General features: G+C 40.6%; 1 protein-coding gene across 1 annotated transcript in view; it reads left to right on the forward strand.

Annotated features, from left to right (window-relative positions):
* LOC139411437 (UDP-N-acetyl-alpha-D-galactosamine:polypeptide N-acetylgalactosaminyltransferase 18b) overlaps positions 1-19,501 on the forward strand; it is an 81,954-nt gene extending 62,453 nt beyond the window's left edge. The window contains exons 8-11 of the mRNA XM_071157806.1: positions 2,352-2,489; positions 4,542-4,637; positions 14,901-15,065; positions 18,902-19,501. Of these exons, the coding sequence (XP_071013907.1) occupies positions 2,352-2,489; positions 4,542-4,637; positions 14,901-15,065; positions 18,902-19,048 (546 nt within the window). The 3' untranslated portion in view covers positions 19,049-19,501. The remainder of the gene's footprint in view (positions 1-2,351; positions 2,490-4,541; positions 4,638-14,900; positions 15,066-18,901) is intronic.
* Positions 19,502-19,854: the final 353 nt, after the last annotated feature.

The following is a 19,854-nucleotide window of genomic DNA, read 5'->3' on the forward strand; positions in this document are numbered from 1 at the left end:
TGTCTTAGGTCAGTTAGGATCACCACCTTATTTTGAGAATGTGAAATGTCGGAATAATAGTAGAGTTATTTATTTAACCTTTTATTTCTTTCATCACATTCCCAGTGGGTCAGAAGTTTACATACATACACTCAATTAGTAGCATGGCCTTTAAATTGTTTAACTTGGGTCAAACGTTTTGGGTAGCCATCCACAAGCTTCCCACAATAAGTTGAATTTTGACCCATTCCTGCTGACAGAGCTGGTGTAACTGAGTCAGATTTGTAGGCCTCCTTGCTCTCACATGCAATCTATAGGATTGAGGTCAGGGCTTTGTGATGGCCACTCCAATACCTTGACTTTGTTGTCCTTAAGCCATTTTGCCACAACTTTGGAAGTATGCTTTGGGTCATTGTCCATTTGAAAGACCCATTTGTGACCAAGCTTTAACTTGTTAAATTTAACTGATGTCTTGAGATGTTGCTTCAATATATCCACATAATTTACCTCATAATTTATCCTCATAATGCCATCTATTTTGTGAAGTGCACCAGTCCGTTCTGCAGCAAAAGCACCTCAACAACATGATGCTGCCACCCCCTTGCTTCAGGGTTGGGATGGTGTTCTTCGGCTTGCAAGCCTCCCCATTTGTCCTCCAACAATGGTCATTATGGCCAAACAGTATTAATTTTTGTTTCGTCAGACCAGAGGACATTTCTCCAAAAAGTACGATATTTGTCCCCATGTGCAGTTGCAAACCGTAGCCTGTCTTTTTTTATGGCGGTTTTGAAGCAGTGGCTTCTTTCTTGCTGAGTGGCCTTTCAGGTTATGTCGATATAGGACTCGTTTTACTGTGGATAAAGATACTTTTGTATCCATTTCCGCCAGCATCTTCAAAAGGTCCTTTGCTGCTGTTCTGGGATCGATTTGCACTTTTCACACCAAAATACGTTCTTCTCTAGGAGACAGAACGTATCTCCTTCCTGAGCAGTATGACTGCTGTGTGGTCCCATGGTGTTTGTACTTGCGTACTGTTGTTTGTACAGATGAACGTGGTAGCTTCAGGCATTTGGAAATTGTACCCAAGGATGAACCAGACTTGTGGACGTCTACAATTTTTTTTCTGAGGTCTTCACTGATTTCTTTTCTTTTTCCCATGATGTCAAGCAAAGAGGCACTGAGTTTGAAGGTAGGCCTTGAAATGCATTCACAGGTACAACTTCAATTGACTCAAATGATGTCAATTAGCCTATCAGAAGCTTCTAAAGCCATGACATAATTTTCTGGAATTTTCCAAGCTGTTTAACTTATAGGCACAGTTAATTTACTGTATGTAAACTTCTGACCCACTGGAATTGTGATACAGTGAATTATAAGTGAAATAATCTGTCTGTAAACAATTGTTGGAAAAATGACTTGTGTCATTCACAAAGTAGATGTCCTAACCGACTTGCCAAAACTATAGTTTGTTAACAAGACATTTGTGGAGTGGTTGAAAAACAAGTTTTAATGACTGCCACCTAGGTGTATGTAGACTTCTGACTTCAAGTGTGTGTGTGTGTGTGTGTGTGTGTGTGTGTGTGTGTGTGTGTGTGTGTGTGTGTGTGTGTGTGTGTGTGTGCTATATATAAATATTAGCAGAGATGCCTGGTGTTTCTTTGAACAAAGGCTGAGTTGATTAGATGCTTTATAGTTTTCCTATTTGCACTCAATACTCACAATTATGTAAAAACTCCTTTCAAATAGATGAGCATCAGCAGGCAAATCTCCAAATTGATATCGATACACTGAGTTATGCTATTCTACTCAACAAGCTTGGAGGGAAATTTGGCCTCGGGATTAGCCTCATGAATTTATTATGTCCAAACGTATTAGAAACCTATTCCATTTCAAGTCACAGCTGTTGCTGTTTTGTCTATTAGACTCTCGTTAGTCCGTTTATTGTATCTCAGAAGGATGCAAGTTTCCTCAATTGCAGTTGATGTTGGATCTATCAGGTCTGCTTCAGCTTTTAAGTTTGTCAGTGAGGCAGCAATTAAGATAATTGGGGTAGTGTGGACAGGAGCGGCAGCTTGCTGCAGAAGGAAGGCTGGGCCAGAGCGTGGCTGTTGCAGCGTGAGGACTCAGAGGAAATGGCAGATGATGTTAAATGATGTCAGTCACTGAGTCCTGCGGTTCTATATACAAGGAACATGAAAGGCTCGCAGGAGTTATGTCACATGGCCTCTCTGAAATCAGTGAAACTGGGAATGTGATTCCTCTTTCCACCTAAGAGCTTGGCACATATAATCTTTCCTATGCATGATATCTTTATGAATTTGTATCTTTACAGCAATCAAGGTCAAACTGTTTCTCTGTGTTTATGTGTGTAGGACTCAGGAATAGACATTGGAGATATCTCTGAGAGGAAGGCCCTTAGGAAGAGGCTCCAGTGTAAGACGTTTCGGTGGTACCTGGTCAACATCTACCCAGAGATGAGGATGTACACAGACACCATTGCATATGGAGTGGTAAGCAACATGCCCTCTGCAAAAAAATTGCGATGCTATGTCAAGTAAAGTCTCTACAGAATAAACCATGCGGTTCCATGCCTGAACAAATAATCATCCATTGAGTTACGATTTGGATGACTGCTGTTAGGAATACATTAATTTCACAGAGAGATGCATTTCTGTGGCAGCTTGGCTCTAAAACACGTGGACATGCCTACCATAGCCTCAGTCTTTGTGTGTACTGCCAGGGTTGGCACGCTTAAGCTTGGGCAATGTGGGCATGATGTGGAAAAGGTGCAGGAACTCAGACTCCGGGAGAAGACAGAAGACTTGCTGGAGATTATACAGTACACAGACCTGCCCAAGTGCTAAAGCTTTATTTTTCCAGTCTACTCAGAGGAATCTGTCCATTGTGTATGCACATAGAGTAGAGTCTATTGTTTATACACGCATACAGTAAGAGACAAATCATTGTATAGTATGCACATACACTGAGTATACAAAACATTAAGAACACCTGCTCTTTCCATGACACAGACTGACCAGGTGAATCCAGGCGAAAGCTATGATCCCTTATTGATGTCACGTGTTAAATCCACTTCAATCAGTGCAGATTAACAGGATGAGACAGGTAAAATAAAGATTTTTAAGCCTTGAGATGGATTGTGTATGCATGCCATTCAGAGGATGAATGGGCAAGACAAAATATTTAAGTGCCTTTGAACGGGGTATGGTAGTAGGTGCCATGTTCACCGGCTTGTGTCAAGAACTGCAACGCTGCTGGATTTCTGACGCTCAAAGGTGTCCTGTGTGTATCAAGAATGTTCCACCACCCAAAGGTTATACCATTGAGTATGCACATATTGTTGTGCAGTGGTGGGGCTGGTGAGCAGAGCTTGTTTTATGTCACCTCCTCTCACAGTGTGTGAATTCTGTGTGGAATTCTCAGCAATGCTAGACAAATGTTTCTGAATTTGTATTCTGGCCATGAGGGCACGCTGGCAGTATTTATATTAGCAATTCATGTTCAACACAAACAGCTTTATTTCTGTGGGGCCACAGTGCATTAGTGCAATATGCCTGAATCTACAGTGACACACCCAAAAAGCAGTCTCATTGGAGTACGGTCTTCATTTCATGGTTGGTTTCTTTCTCTGTATTTCCATATTATTATGAAAGGTAGTAAGACACAGAGAGGAAAATAGGTCAGCCTTATTAAAATTTATTCAAGTAGTAAGTGGGTTCAAAAATAGAATGTCCTCATTACTCTGCATTTGCTAGGTGCATTTTATGAACTTGTCAATCATTTTTGTCAGAGAATTCATTATCTAGAATGCAGACTTTGTTCAGCACTGCATTTGAGGTCAAAGGTCATGCTACACCCCACACTGACAAGCAGCCCCAGGTTTTATTCACTCATGCATGAACCTTGCACGTTATAGTTTTTTCATTTCATGGAACCTGAGTGGAATGGTTAGATGTTGTCTGTCAGACTTTATTCCATCATGTTCAGTCCCTGACGAGTATCCCAGGTGCTGCCTGGCATTTTAATGATCAGCTGACAGAATGAGACATATCCTGTGCCAGTGGGGAGTTGACAGGCACAGTCTCTGACTGTGTCCTTGTAATGTCATATCCGTACCTAATCCTGTCCTCACGGAGAGCAAGGCAAACACATCTTAATCCGCCCAGCCACCAATCCCTGGCTCCAGAGTACCTCCCCTCTCCTCACAAAAACCTGTTGACTGTATCTGTAAAATAAATACTGCTACATATTGAAATAACTGTGCAAACACCAGGCTTCATGTTTGGATTACAAGTTCCATTTATGTTCTATGTCATGTTGTTCTGCAAAGAACAGAAAATAGTTCCCTCCATGTGTTGTTTTGAAGTTATACCGGAAACCTGCTCTCTGGTTTGATTGAATAGGGAGGGAGCTGTGATGGCAGAAATATTTTAATCGTTTCAAGGTCTCATCGATTCTCTGTCACACAGCTAACCTCTCCCTGAACTAGCCGATTGAGTGACATGTCAAATGATGACTCCCTTTGTGATCATTTCCTCCCTCAGCTGAAGAACTCTCTGAAGAGTGACCTGTGTCTGGACCAGGGGCCGGACACCGACAACGTCCCCATCCTGTACCTCTGTCATGGGATGACACCTCAGGTTAGATCCCCCTCGAGCCCTCTTCAGCCCACATCACTACATCATCACATCTGTCTCTGTGTCAAATCTCCCACATGTGTATAGCCCGCCTTTTTTATCCCTCCTTTTGACCCTTTCTTATCTTGCATAAGGCTTATCAGTGAAATTCAGTCCACGACTCTGCTACAGTACGATTGGTCCCTTTAAAGAGCTATTATTGTATGAAACGTGTCTGATCTCTTATGGCTTAGTAAGGGCAGCACCTGTGATCTACCAGCTGACCAGCAGGACTCCACTTATCATTCACCACACTGCTAAGGGCCCCCACATCCACCATGGGCTTTATATCTGAACTTCATTCAATCTGAGAGAGAGAGAGAGAGAGAGTATAAATAAATAATCCAAAAGTGTTTATAAAAGGTATACTTTCCCGGTCTCCAGACAGGCATTAGCAGTTAATTCCAGGAAGCCACTACAATGCTGTTGAGATGGAGAGCATCCCCTGACACTGTTTCTATCTGGGTCAGGCTGGCAGAATGATACAGCCCTATTTCAGCACAACTGCTGTCTCTGCACTATCTCACCTCTAACAATTTCCATAATGTTGTGAAAACTGAGAAACCATGGACTATGTAAATGTTAAAACAAAAATTGAAACTCAAATAACTTTCTACAACGGCTACCTAGTTGTATATTTTTCTGCCATAAATATGCACAGCAGTCATTTCTTATTAGAGCTTTGGTTCTATTGTTTCTGAATTTACTTCTCTCAAGTTTGCAGAAGGTGAGATTTTAGGCCAGGGTGAGTGTTTATACTTGCACATACTAAAGTCGGCTAGCACCAACCTTAGCCCAGGCCAACTGTAGCTGGTCCTGTTCCGGAGCAGGGTTAGCATCGACTTTTCGGGGCTAGCCCCAGAATAGCCAGCCAAAATAGGCAGTGTGAAACAGAGTCAAGAACAATGCCTGGAATGCTCACTGTCCAATCACAAAAGCTGCACGGTCACTTAATTTACATATTCTTGTGATGATGCCTCTGATGCATTCTACACCATTTAGTAAATTCATACTATTTCAACCTTCCATCTGAGGGAAAAATATATATATATATTTGGTTGCTATGCCTAAGGAATGGTTGCTATGCAGGCTGGTTAATGTCTTCTCACTTAGCCAACTAAAGCTACAAACTCTACAGCTGGAAGGGCAGCATATGCTTAATTTTCTTTGCCTTTTTATATGTTTTGTATTGACATTTAATTTGATATATCCATGATAATAATATTGTTGCATAATTTGGCCTGGATCAGAAAATGTATTGATTTTTGTTCATGCACAGCATTCTCTGTGTAGACCTACAGGGGCAAGATCGAATTTCAAAATTAAAACATTGTTTCCGAGGTTAGACAGGCAGACATCAAGGTTTATACAAACCATCACTGTTGGAAATCAAATGATCGACTAGAAGCAAGAGGAAATCATGTGCTAATAAATGTCTTATTGCTTATAACATTGGTTGCGTGTCATAAATATAATGTTGGTTGCATGTTGTGTTTGTACGTTAGCCCAGGGCTTTGGAATACAAGTGTGAATCCTTAGCCCGGGGCTCAAGCTTAGCCCAGGATTAACAAATGCTTGTGTGAACACATGCTAGCCAGGGGCTAAGAACAATGCCTTGAGATTTTTATGTGATCCTTAACCAGACTAGAATTTGTATTTTCTAATGATCCCCAGTTGGTATTCGCGTAATAATAAGGAATTCCCCTCGACCACATTATTTTCTATTGACCCCCCCATTGTAGGAGAGGCAACTTGGTAATCTATTTTTATTTATTTTCTGTTATACATGAATAACAAAACATGCTGAAAAGCTGCTGTATTGCTCAATGTACATGTAGCCAGGTCAAAAATCACAATTTATGGTTCGTAATTCTTCCACGTAGGGAAATGGAGCCTGCGAGAAGAGCCCTGTGGCTTCAGGCTATTCGGTGTGGGATAGTGGGAAATGTAGGGATGCAGTGTCCAAGTAGGCTACACGTAGCAATGTGTGTAAAAAACATTTAATCACAGGTAAGACATTTAACTTGTTAAGTACAGTCTGCTTGTTAATTCCACTCACTACTTGTAGCTGTATAGTCTATTTGTTTGTGGTGTTGGTCTTGGCTAGCTTAATGTTTCGGTCGGTAGCCAGCTACAGTAGCTAGCTAGCACTAGTGGCTGCTAGCACCGTCATTAAAAGGGGCTTGAGAGATGTAGCGAGTACTTTTTCTAAGTAGTGAGAACACTAGGGAGCAGGCAATATTTAAAAGTAATCTTTAGACATGGTGTACTTTTCTTAAATGTAGTTTTGTAACTGACTAAAACGGACAACAACAAAACAAATTGTTTGAATAAGGTCAAGTTTTTGCCATGAGCCAATGGGATCCAAACGAGATTAAAGCATTTGCATCACACAAAAACAGTACATCATACAGCACATTATTACACCACTACACTTAGGTTGGAGTCATTAAAACTAGTTTTTAGACCACTCCACAAATGTCTTGTTAACAAACTATAGTTTTGGCAAGTCTTGTTAGGCAAGTCTACTTTGTGCATGACACAAGTAATCTTTCCAACAATTGATTACAGACAGATTATTTCACTTATAATTCACTGTATCACAATTCCAGTGGGTCAGAAGTTTACATACACTGAGTTGACTGTGCCATTTAAACAGCTTGGAAAATTCCAGAATTATTTAATGGCTTTAGAAGCTTCTGAAAAGGCTAATTGACATCATTTGAGTCAATTGAAGTTGTACCTGTGAATGCATTTCAAGGCCTACCTTCAAACTCAGTGCCTCTTTGCTTAACATAATGGGAAGATCAAAATAAATCAGCCAAGACCTCAGAAATAAAATTGTAGACCTCCATATGTCTGGTTCATCCTTGGGAGCAATTTCCAAATGCCTGAAGATACCACATTCATCTGTACAAACAATAGTACACAAGTAATAACACCATGGGACCATGCAGCCATCATACCGCTCAGGAAGGAGATGTGTTCTGTCTCCTAGAGATGAACGTACTTGGGTGCGAAAAGTGCAAATCAATCCCAGAACAACAGCAAAGGACCTTGTGAAGATGCTGGAGGAAACGGGTACAAAAGTATCTATATCCACAGTAAAACGAGTCCTATATCGACATAACCTGAAAGGCCGCTCAGCAAGGAAGAAGCCTCAGCTCCAAAACCGCCATTAAAAAAAGCCAGAATACAGTTTGCAACTGCACATGGGGACAAAGATCACACTTTTTGGAGAAATGTCCTCTGGTCTGATGAAACAAAAATAACATAACATTTTGGCCATAATGACCATTGTTATGTTTGGCGGAAAAAGGGGGATGCTTGCAAGCCGAAGAACACCATCCCAACCGTGAAGCACGGGGGTGGCAGCATCATGTTGTGGGGTTGCTTTGCTGCAGGAGGGACTGGTGCCCTTCACAAAATAGATGGCATCACGAGGAAGGGAAATTATGTGGATATATTGAAGCAACATCTCAAGACATCAGTCAGGAAGTTAAAACTTGGTCACGAATGGGTCTTCCAAATGGACAATGACCCCAATTATACTAGCAAAGTTGTGGAAAAATGGCTGAAGATTATCAAAGTTAAGCTATTGGAGTGGCCATCACAAAGCCCTGACCTCGATCCTATAGAATTTTTGTGGACAGAACTGAAAAAGCGTGTGCGAGCAAGAAAGCCTGTTGCACCAGCTCTGTCAGGAGGAATGGGCCAAAATTCATCCAACTTATTGTGGGAATCTTGTGGATGGCTACCTGAAACGTTTGACCTAAGTTAAACAATTAAGGCAATGCAACTGATTGAGTGTATGTAAACTTCTGACCCACTGGGAATGTGATGAAAGAAATAATTCTCTGTACTATTTTTCTGACATTTTACATTCTTAAAATAAAGTGTTGACCTAAGACAGGGACATTTTACTAGGATTAAATGTCTGAAATTGTGAAAAACTGAGTTTAAATGTATTTGGCTAAGGTGTATGTAAACTTCCGACTTCAACTGTATGTACGGTCACTGTGGGACTGACGTCATCGATACACTATTGGATGAATCCAAGAACTTATTCCAGTCTGTGCTAGCAAAACAGTCCTGTAGTGTGGCATCCACTTTTGTATTGAGCAAGTCACTGGTACTTCCTGCTTTAGTTTTTGTTTGTAAGCAGGAATCAGGAGGATAGAATTATGGTCAAATTTAACAAATGAGGGGTGTGGGAGAGTTTTGTATGCGCTTGTGTGTGTGGAGTAAAGGTGGTCTTTTTTTCCCCTCTAGTTTTTTTTCCCTCTACAAATTAGGTAAAACGGATTTAAGTTTGCCTGAATTTAAGTCCCCAGCCACTAGGAGTGCCACTTCTGAATGAGCATTTTCTTGTTTGCTTATGGCCTTATACAGCTCTTTGAGTGCGGTCTTAGTACCAGCATCAGTTTGTGGTGGTAAATAGACGGCTACGAAAAATATTGATGAAAACTCTCTTGGTAGATAGTACAGCTTATCATGAGGTACCCTACCTCAGGCGGGCAATACCTCGAGACTTCCATAATATTAAACATAGTGCACTAGCTGTTATTGACAAGTAGACACACCACCAACCCTCGTCTTACCGGACGTAGTTGTTCTGTCCTGTCGATGCACAGAAAACCCAGCCAACTGTATATTATCCCTGTTGTCGTTCAGCCTTGACTCTGTGAAACATGAGATATTGCAATTTTTAATGTCCCGTTGGAGAATTTATTCTCCAATGATTGCACTTTGGCCAATAGAACAGATGGTAGAGGTGGGTTATCCACTCACCCAACAAATTCTCATAAGGCACCCCGATTACCGCCCCTTGTACCTCCGTCTTTTCTTCACGCAAATTACTGGGATTTGGGCCTGGTCTCGGAGAAACAGTGTATCCTTCACTTCAGATTCATTAAAGAAAAAATCTTTGTCCAGTTTGTGTAATCGCTGTTCTTATCTGAAGCTCTTTTTGGTCATAAGAGATGGTAGCAGCAACATTATGTACGAAAGTTTCAAACAATGTGAAAAAACAAACAAAATAGCACAGTTGGTTAATGGCCTGTAAAACGGCAGCCATCCCCTCCAATGCCATTCTCTAAAAGTCTTTCATACATTGATTGGTCAGTTATGCATGGATGTGTGGGATTAGAGTTTGTTGGCATGACATGCCTAATTTTGCTGATCTTGCCACTGAAAAAATCATTGAAGTAGTTGGCAATATCAGTGGGTTTTTGTGATGATTGGGCCACCTGATTCAATGAATGGTTCGCCTTTTTGCCCAAAATTGTATTTAAGGTGCTCCAAAGCTTTTTACTAACATCCTTTTTATCTTTATTTCATGGTACAGTTTGTTCATTTTACTCACACGATTTCTCAATTTACAGTACGTTTGCCAATTTGGCAATTGCTTATGTCTCTTCCCTGTCAACCATACAATTTTTAAATTCCTCATCAATTTATGGGTATTTAGCAGTTTTTACAGTCATTTCTTAATGGGTGCATGCTTATTAGTAACTGGAATAAACAATTTCATAAATGATTAAAGTTCAGTGTCTGGTTGGTCCTCATTAAAAGACACCGACCAGTGAATACTATTTACATCTTCAACATAAGATCAGTACAAAACCTTTTGTAATGATCTCTTAAACACTATATTATGACCACATGTTGGTGTTCTTAGATAGGGCTACTATGATCACTACATCCAGTTTAGAGCAGATTTCTGTAAATACCCTGGTAGGTTGACTGACAGCCTGAACCAGGTTGTAGGCACTGGTTACCGTTTGAAGCTTTTTTTGAGTGGACAGCTTGATGAAAGTCAGTATTTAGGTCACCCAAAAAATATATCTCTGTTGATATCACACACATTATCTAGATTCTGACTGTTAGTACTTTGTGATCTATGGCAACTTCCCACAAGAATAGGCATTAGGTGAGGCAAGTGAACCTGTAGCCATATTACTTCAACAGCATTTGAAATGAGATTCTCTCTAAGTTTTAAAGGAATATGACTCTAAATATAAACAGCAACACTTCCCCCATTGGTATTCCTGCCTCTAATGTATATTTTATAGCCACGTATTGCTACCACTGTATCATCAAAGGAATTAACTAAGTGAGTTTCAGAGATAACATTAATATACTGGCTATCTGTTACTAGCAAGATATTGATTTCATCAACCTTGTTTCTTTGGCTACATACAGTATGGTAATGTGGGCTATTCAACACTTTTCTGTGTTGCGTTATTGTTTTTATTGCTTTTCTGGGAGGTTTATCAGAGGTAGACATGACAGTGATATTTATATTTGCGCTGATAGTGCAGGTGAACTACTCACAGTGGGCTTCCTACTAGAGCAAACCCTATCAGTGCTAACAGTATAACTCCGTTTTCATAAGCGCATGATTACTGCTGACAATTGCTGTCCGATTGACGGAGGCATTCAGGGGACTTAGAGGAACATAAATGAGGTTACTTACATTATGACTGATAACTCTCTTGGGAAACTGGACGGCAGGGTAGCCTAGTGGTTAGAGGGAGGACTAGTAACCGGAAGGTTGCGAGTTCAAACCCCCGAGCTGACAAGGTACAAATCTGTCGTTCTGCCCCTGAACAGGCAGTTAACCCACTGTTCCCAGGCCGTCATTGAAAATAAGAATTTGTTCTTAACTGACTTGCCTGGTTAAATAAAGGTAAAATTAAAAAAAAAAAAAAATTTGCAGCAGCACTACGACATCTCAGAAACACAATGGTAGGGATTATTTAAGCAGGGCTTGGGTCACTGATAAATCATTGTCTCAACGCAGCCTTGAAATGGGAGGACAGGGTCCAAGCACCAAGATGATTTGGATGGACTCCGTCACTCCTGTAGAGTATCTTCTGTTTCCAAAAGGTGTCAACGTTATCTATAAAATTTATGCCAACAGAGCTACAGTAATCTTTTAGCCAGATGTGTAGTAAAAAGTGGTCTAATCCTTGAAAGTGAAGCTAAAAGTTGCATCCACTATCATCCTTGCCTATTCAAACATCTCCATGGTAAACCATTCACACTCATTGCACCTGTATTGATGTTTACGCTGGTTTGCAAATGAAAGCTCTGGAGGAATCTCCTGTGATCTCTTACAAGAAAGACAGTCAGAGCTGATCTTTCCCAAGATGCCTTGCACACTTTTCTTAACAAATAACTTCAGAGAAAACATGACACCAAATCTCACATCCCGAGAGCAGGCTAATTTAAGAACTCATTAATGTTAGAAATCTGTTCAGATGTCTCTGTTGAATAGTTGTCGGGTTACAGTGCTGTTACTCCTTTTAGAATCCGTTTTCATTTCACACCACTTCTGATGCCGTTTTCTTCCTGCTTTACCTCCCACTGATGGTGAGGGACTGAATGATAGTTTTAATTTTTTTGTTATATTTTTTACGAACTTATACATACGATCATCAACTTACAGGCGCACACAAACAATGGCGCCATCTTTTCTATCGAGATCCGCATGCTCATACCCCTATTCCTTGTACCAGCATTATTGTTTGCCAAATGGCCTTAAATTGTACCAATTAGTTTTTCTTGGTCACCCATGCTATTTCAATAATAAATGTTTATTTTTTTCCATTGTGTCAAAGATGGCAGATTGATTGATTGATTGACTTCCACGTTTATAGTATACATTTTTTCAAGATGAGTGATGATAAAATAATCGTCCTGTAAAAAACCTGAAGGCCCGCACACTGTTTCTGCTCCCAATTCACCGCTTGGACTGTTTCGATCCGAAGCTGATCTTCGTCAGGTCAAACAGACTGAGTGCTCACATCCAAAAATATAAACATTTCACCTCACATGACCGTTACGCACATGATGCATGGTTGGTGTGGAAACCATTTAAATTCACTTTTGCGCATAGTCCATCATAATTAATCACATAGGTACTGTACATAAAGTATTATATACATACAAAAGGGTCCAAGTTTAAACCTAGGCAACAGTAATGAGATTACGTTGGAAACTGTTACCAGCACATTTAACCATTACACGCGGAACGAGCAGTGGCCATAGATATAATTAGTGACCTATTTCAAAAACAACTTGTGTACCTCTAATAATTTAATATCAGTAGTTACAAGAAAATGTATGTACAAAATGACCAAGTTGAGACCAATATGCCAGAACAAATCAACGTGACATATTCATGTAAGTAATGGTCTAATACATAACTCTTGGTTCAGACCTTTAGGAGACATGGCCGACAAATAGTGAATCCAATACAATTCTCTTCATAGTAATAGATTATCACAATCCCCACCCCCTTAAGAGTTTTAACATGTTCGATACCAATGTATCTCAGAGAGCACTCCATGAAATCCACAGCCACAGTGTTTCTCTGATCAAGAGTCCTGATATTACTATGGTGTTCTGCTATCCCTGTTTCAAATTTTTGGTGGAACACGTAATGTTACCCTTAATCTTAATGGCCTTGGCCATGATATGTGATTGAACATTGTGCATTGTTCGTAAAGTTACACGGGGTACATCGGCCACACCTGTAATTACCGTCCAGCACTTTGTCTAGGAAGGTGCTGCGTGGCACCGGTGGAAGATCAGACGTCACCACCATTTGACTGATGTTGAGGAGGGGTCGAAAGACTACCCGCGGGGGTTCTAAAAAGCCTATTTTCCAGTTGTGAATCAGGGCTCAAGTAGAGTATTGAAGGAAACTCTGAACTCGTTGGTCAAGACGGGCAGTGTGGTTTGGGTGTGAGGATGTCATTCTGGGTCCTTTTTTTTTATCATCCCTTGCGCCATGCAGCCATTCCTCTGGGTAACCCTGCTGTCTGAAAAGCTCATCCAGACAGTCGGCTTATTTGTCATAGTCACTCTGTGTACTACAGATCCTGCGTATGCAAATGTATTGGATGATAGGGTTGTCAGCACTCAATCTGTTTGACCTGACGAAGATCTGTTTAGCATCAAAATGTAGACGACAAAGCGGTGAATTATTTGAAACTATCTACATTTGTCAGTGCAAAATTACTTTTAAATTCTGTCATGGAAATAAATGTATTTCCTGTTACCAAGTCATTTACAGTTTCTCTGCCTTTAGTTTTCCATGTGGGCCTATTTTTCGATTAATTCTGAAAAGCTATCCAAGGATTGTTCCATAAGGTTGTGTTTCTAGAGTGATATTGGTTCTTCCATATCATTATAGTTCTTAACTAGGAAGTTGTTCATGTTCTTGTCTATTTTCCAAGGATAAAGCTATGTGAAAAGATTCTGGGGGTTAGCATGTGCATCTTCAATATGTTCACATTGTTCCTCTTTAGTGCATTTAACTATATGTGGCAAGTAAAAGCCTTGGGTGGCAGGTTGATACAATTTTGTATTTGGTTTAAACCACCATCGGACTTAGGAAGAGGTAACACTTTTACATTTTTATTCTACGACTGAGTATGCTTTTTTAAAGAATGTCGGTGGTGGAGTAATTGGAATTACCAACAACAAAAAAAACGAAAACTTTGGCAGCAATGTCATTCTATAGAGATGTGTTCTACCTGTAAGATTGATGGGATAGTTTTCAAGGTGGCATACAGTGAGTTTATGACACCTGTAAACCCCTCCTAATGTAACCCTGTGCTACCTACCACCTTCATCCCCACCCCTATCCAGCTGTGATGTCCTCCCTCCCCTCCAGCTGTTACATTCCCCCGCCTCTCCCAGGGTTCTAGCTACCCAACATGTCTAGCTACCCCACATGTGCAGACAAGCCTCCTCATCCCTCATATGCACTGCGATGGAGTCAGAGCACAGATGTAGCTGCCATCTGTAGCACACACACAACTAACTCTGCTGCTCCGCTCAGTTCAAACAGATGCTTTTTCCTGCCACTGGTGTTTTACGGCCTGTTGGCTAAATATGGGCACTCAAGTGCCCTTGGAAAATACGGTCTGGAAGACCGCATCAGAGAGTGTAATTAGAAGTGTTTGGGCTAGCTGGTCGATTTGAACTGTTGATGGAGAGCGCTCCTCTCCATAAACAATAAGCCATTTCCCACACTGTGCGATTTCCTGCCCTGTGCTCCAGTCCAGTGAGGTTAGCTGCATGAATAGACATGCCATATGGATGATGTAAGTCCTAGTGAAAAGCCTAAAACAAATCAACATTTTGTGAAATGCTTGAATGCCTTCCAGCTCTCAGTAGCTTATGTATGTGCTGTCTCTTCTGTCATTCCAGAATGTGTACTACACCAGCACTCAGCAGTTACATGTAGGGGTGCTCAGTCCCACCATCGATGACGATGACAACAAGTGCCTGGTGGATGTGAACAGCCGACCGCGCCTCATCGAGTGTAGCTACGCCACAGCCAAGCGCATGAAGCTCCACTGGCTATTTACTCAGGTAAGAAACCATACAGACCTGACCAACAGACTGCTCACTGAATATAGACCAGCAAGTGATCAAAAATGGAAGGTAAATGATCTAAATTAATACTTTTTTGCAAGGGAGTTGGATCATTAGTAAATGTGGCACAAGTGGAGGTAGATATCTTGGGTACATTTTAGGGTGTAATATTCACAGAAGTCCATGGCTCTGTGCTCAGTGTGGTTGGGTTGGTCTCATTAAGGAGTATCACAGGAATAAGAGTTTTACGGTCCATAGACCTCTCCACATTCCTCCAAACCATTTAGACGTGAGCAGTAAATACATCATAATGACTATCTCTGTCTTCATTATTGGACTGGCTCACTGAGCACAGTGGCCTGTAATGAGGGCCACATCAACATGGCCTGAAGAGTACTGAAGTTTTGAAGGTGCAATTAAAACCGTTCTGATCATGTTCAGTGTCGTCATAATGTATGCACTCAAAATATCCACTCAATAGTGGGGTGCTAACCTTGAATTCAACTTCTGGGAATTGTGTTTACAGATAAAGATGTTTTCTCCATTGGTGGATCACTTATTTATTTTGGGTGGATGCCCGCACAAGTTATAAACTTGTAGGTTCTGTACCTTATCCCCCCAAAAAAATTATAAGGAGTGAGACATTGAAAACATACTATACAGTAGTATGTACTGTATGTCAAATGCCTGGATTGGTTGAATCTCTAGCACTAAAACGCCTAAAAGTCAAGGTATTGTCAATATTGGATTCAACCTATTTGCGTCTATAGTTTTGACATTAGTGTGATATCTTGTGAACTCACTGAGAAGGAAATCATGTTGTATGTTCCGTTCAAAGGTTTTCATTGAAATGCTGCTAAGCACAGTTTTACATCTAAATGCAATTTTTGTTTGATTATGTTGGAGGGATCATTGTTGATGGAACTGTGTCACATTCTTAGTTAGAATGTACCGACCTGGTTTCACTGAAGTATAGGTAGCTCTGCGATGTAAAATGATTTAAATGCTTCGTCTCACGTGTCACATATCTACATGACTCTTCTGTAGGTGGTTTCTTGGTTTAGCATTGTATAATTCAAGAAGGAATGGAGTCAGACACCATGCATTATTGATCACATTTCTGCTAGACATAGTGTTAAATGTGTTTTACCTCAAAAGGAAGTAGGATGCATCGATACAACTCAAGCATAGGGTTGTACGGTGCTGTAGCGAGGAGGAATGTTCCCATTCTAGCTTAAGCGTTTCCATCTCGTAGAATTTAAGTGTGGTGAGGAGGAGAAGAGCAGCAATCAATGCCTCTCTCTGTGGTTGAATGTGCCTGACAATTGTGTGACTTTTCTTTGCTTTAGAGCCTTATAGTGGAAATTCAACAAGTGAAATAATTGTGATGTATCTTGGGAAGCAGAAGAAAATAAGTGGGTGTTTTTGTATTTGTAAAGATTTTGTCAGCAGTTAAGGTGGCTGCAGCGTGGGCTGAAGTATGGAGACACAGAGGGTTTAGGTGTAAAGAGCCCTGCTTGGGAGACAGTCTTAACACGCTGATTAAACACATCTAATTAGCTTTCTGTTCATCCTCAGTGCTTTCACTGACTCGATGACAAGTGCTTCTGTTTTCTACTATCCTTTGTGCTTTTTTACTACATGGTGTATATTCTGCCTCTCATGTTGGTCTACCCACTGTAAATACGTCCTCCTTATGCAACACACAAACGCATGCACACACAGACTCCCAAACTGTTCACTCAAAAATAATCAATTAGATGAAAGAACACAGGAGAGTTGGTTAACCTTTCACCCCTGCTTGTGAACCCAGGACCATTATCATTCTGACTCGCTGGTTCACTCTCTATAGCAAATCAATATGTTGGTTTTGCAGCAGCCCACGGGATCAAGCACAGGGAGCAAACAGGATTGGTCCTCTGCCGGTACAGAATTCAACCTCAGGCCTCGTATTGTAATGCAGCCTCTCCTGGAGAGAATGCAGGCTTTTTAAGCACCCTGAAGGTTATAATGGTTATTGGTGTTTAAAATCTTTTGATGTTGACTTCCCAGATAGAGAAAGGCTGAGTAATGCTGATATTTGTTGCTGTGTGAAATTGTTCTGAAGTGTTCAGTGACTCACTGGAATTTAACTGCCTCAGAAAATATTTGCTATTTAGCCATGTATAGCCAAAGCATCAGGTCAAGAACATTATGCCGAAGCCCTGGGGTAACTTGGCAGGCTTCCTGCTGCAAGATGGTAATCTTGCAAATATGAGTAGAATCAGGATGAAATTATGAATATTTTCTGTAAATAAATGCGTGTTTTAGCAGTTTGGTAGATGCCTCGTAAATATTTCAGGAAGTGCCTCTGGCAAAGTATGATAATGACAGAATGAAAAATGAATTTATTATTGTTTTATATTTTGAAACAACTTCAGATGTCTAAACACAGTCTTAACAATTGATGAATAAATACAGCAGCAATGATAAGAAAAATGTACAACTTTTTTCATATGTGACTTTTTGGTTCTACTACATTGTGTAGCTCAATTTGTTTTCTTTGTCATATCTTATTTGCAGGTAATGTTGTTTTCCTTGGACTCATTCCAGGCTATATGCACCATGTGGCCAATGAGGTGTATCTAATGGCTAATGTTTTTTTCATTTGGTTGAACATATGGAATCCACCATGTACAGTAGCATGAAATATAACATCTGACAACCAGTACTACACGTGGAGATGTTGATTACTGATGAAAGACTATTAGTGAATATGTAAACTGTATCCGTCCCCCATGTATTTGACAGAATGCACTCAAGCAGATAATTGTTTCATTCCATAGCTTTTAGGCATGCAAGACCTGACAAGCACTCTTAACTAAACAGACAGTATTCTATTCTAATGAAAACCTATCATATCCTGAATCAGTGACATCAACTAGACTCTGTCATTTTGATGAATTCACTTTCAAATTAACCTGACCAAATCCTCAGTATGCTGTATGTGCAACAAAACATTAATGACAAGTTGACAATGAGATCGCTTAGAGGTGGTTGTTGACTCTGCGTATAAATATTAATCCCTCATAAAATGTCCTCTTAACTATTAATTGTTAAGTGCAAATCTTAAGGATGTGTATTGGTCTGAATTTCTGAACCTTAACATGCCCTAGCCTCTTTCTTATTAGAGCATCTAATCTTGAACCAAAACGAAAGCCCATTTTAAAACGGTTGCCTTTCCAGTTTGAGTCATCCTTCTTCCTGACTGAGAGGTGACGGGGAGATTTTCTGGCCCTGAAGTTACACATAGATAGGGAATTTATCTGATCTGTGCAGTTACTCCCATCGCACTGGTCCCAACAGTTGAGTCCAACCCAACGCTTTAAGGCCTCCAATACATGTGAGAGACTCTCCGCTCTAACAGATGGCAAAGAGAGATGAGATGGAGAGACACTTCGACGCACACAATTCCTTAGTTGACAAAGATTGAGTGACAAAGTGTAAGGTTTTTTTTCTCAGGTGACGTGTGACATTTTTTTCTTCTCATCTAATGCTGTCTTCTGTTATCACATAATCTTGGCATTCCTACTGAGTGCTACTGAGTATAACGGTAGGTACCATCAGCATGCTCATGAAGCAAGAACAACACTCTATCTGGGAAGGCCCCAGTGCTGGCGCCAAAGGGAAATCCGTACAAAACAGCGCTGCAGGTGCTTGTTAAACTATACACATCAACCCCATCCATTAATTCATAGCACTGTGGGGTTAAGGTGACACAGCAATCAACGACATGCACACCAATGATGCGACAGCATCCCACTGTAATTTGATCTACCTGTTTTTCCTTTCAGGGAGGTTCCGTTCAGAACAGGAAATCAAAGCGATGCCTTGAGCTGGTGGCCAGCAATGACAACGAGTTCGGGTACCAGCTGGCCCTTCACAAATGCACGGGACAGAAATGGTCCATCACAAACACACTGCCTGGCAGTGCCCTATGATGGGCTCTTCTGAGAGAACACTGGGAATACTGTAGCACACTGGACTGGGTGGGGTGCTTATTCTGTTGCTCCTCTGGACTTTCTGTTGTGGATAAAGGAGAATGGTGTATGGTTAATGACAGGCATTGGAGGACCATGATGTCTTTTGTTCACCAGTTGACATCACATGATAAATGTTAAACATTTTCTTTCGCCTATGGATCAGCCATAGATGGTTGATATTGTGCATTATGAGATACTACAATGTTATGAAACATATTTTGTTAAGAGTGTAGTTGGTTTTCTGTTGACTTGAAGGTTGTACTGGGTTCTATATATTCATTGTTGTACTTGGTAAATAACTGCTACTGTGTAGCAAGCATTACGAAAAGTTATCTGCTGTTTTCTTTTCTTCTAGTGTCTCAGGTTTGTAGGATAAGTTTATTATGCGATTAAGCTGTACAGTTTTGGGGAATTGCCAACATGTTGGAATATATATATATATATATATATGGAAATAATATACTATTTTCTAAGTGTAAATATTCAAAATATTTATAATATATGTCAGTAAAAGTACTGATGCTATATGAATGTGTTGCAGTGTTTTTTTCCCCCCAATGGTACAATGTTGAGTGTGCCCTTTCCATGTAAACAGCCACCAGCTGTTCCGTATGTGCGTCTGTCCCATGTGACACAAGGCAAATGTCATGTAATCAAAATGAATGCGTGTCTTTCCCCTTACGCTCATGCCTTTCCCCTTACGCGCATGCCTTTCCCCTTACGCTCATGCCTTTCCCCTTACGCTCATGCCTTTCCCCTTACGC

Source organism: Oncorhynchus clarkii, chromosome 6 (assembly GCF_045791955.1).
Source record: "Oncorhynchus clarkii lewisi isolate Uvic-CL-2024 chromosome 6, UVic_Ocla_1.0, whole genome shotgun sequence".
NCBI classification, from domain to species: domain Eukaryota; kingdom Metazoa; phylum Chordata; class Actinopteri; order Salmoniformes; family Salmonidae; genus Oncorhynchus; species Oncorhynchus clarkii.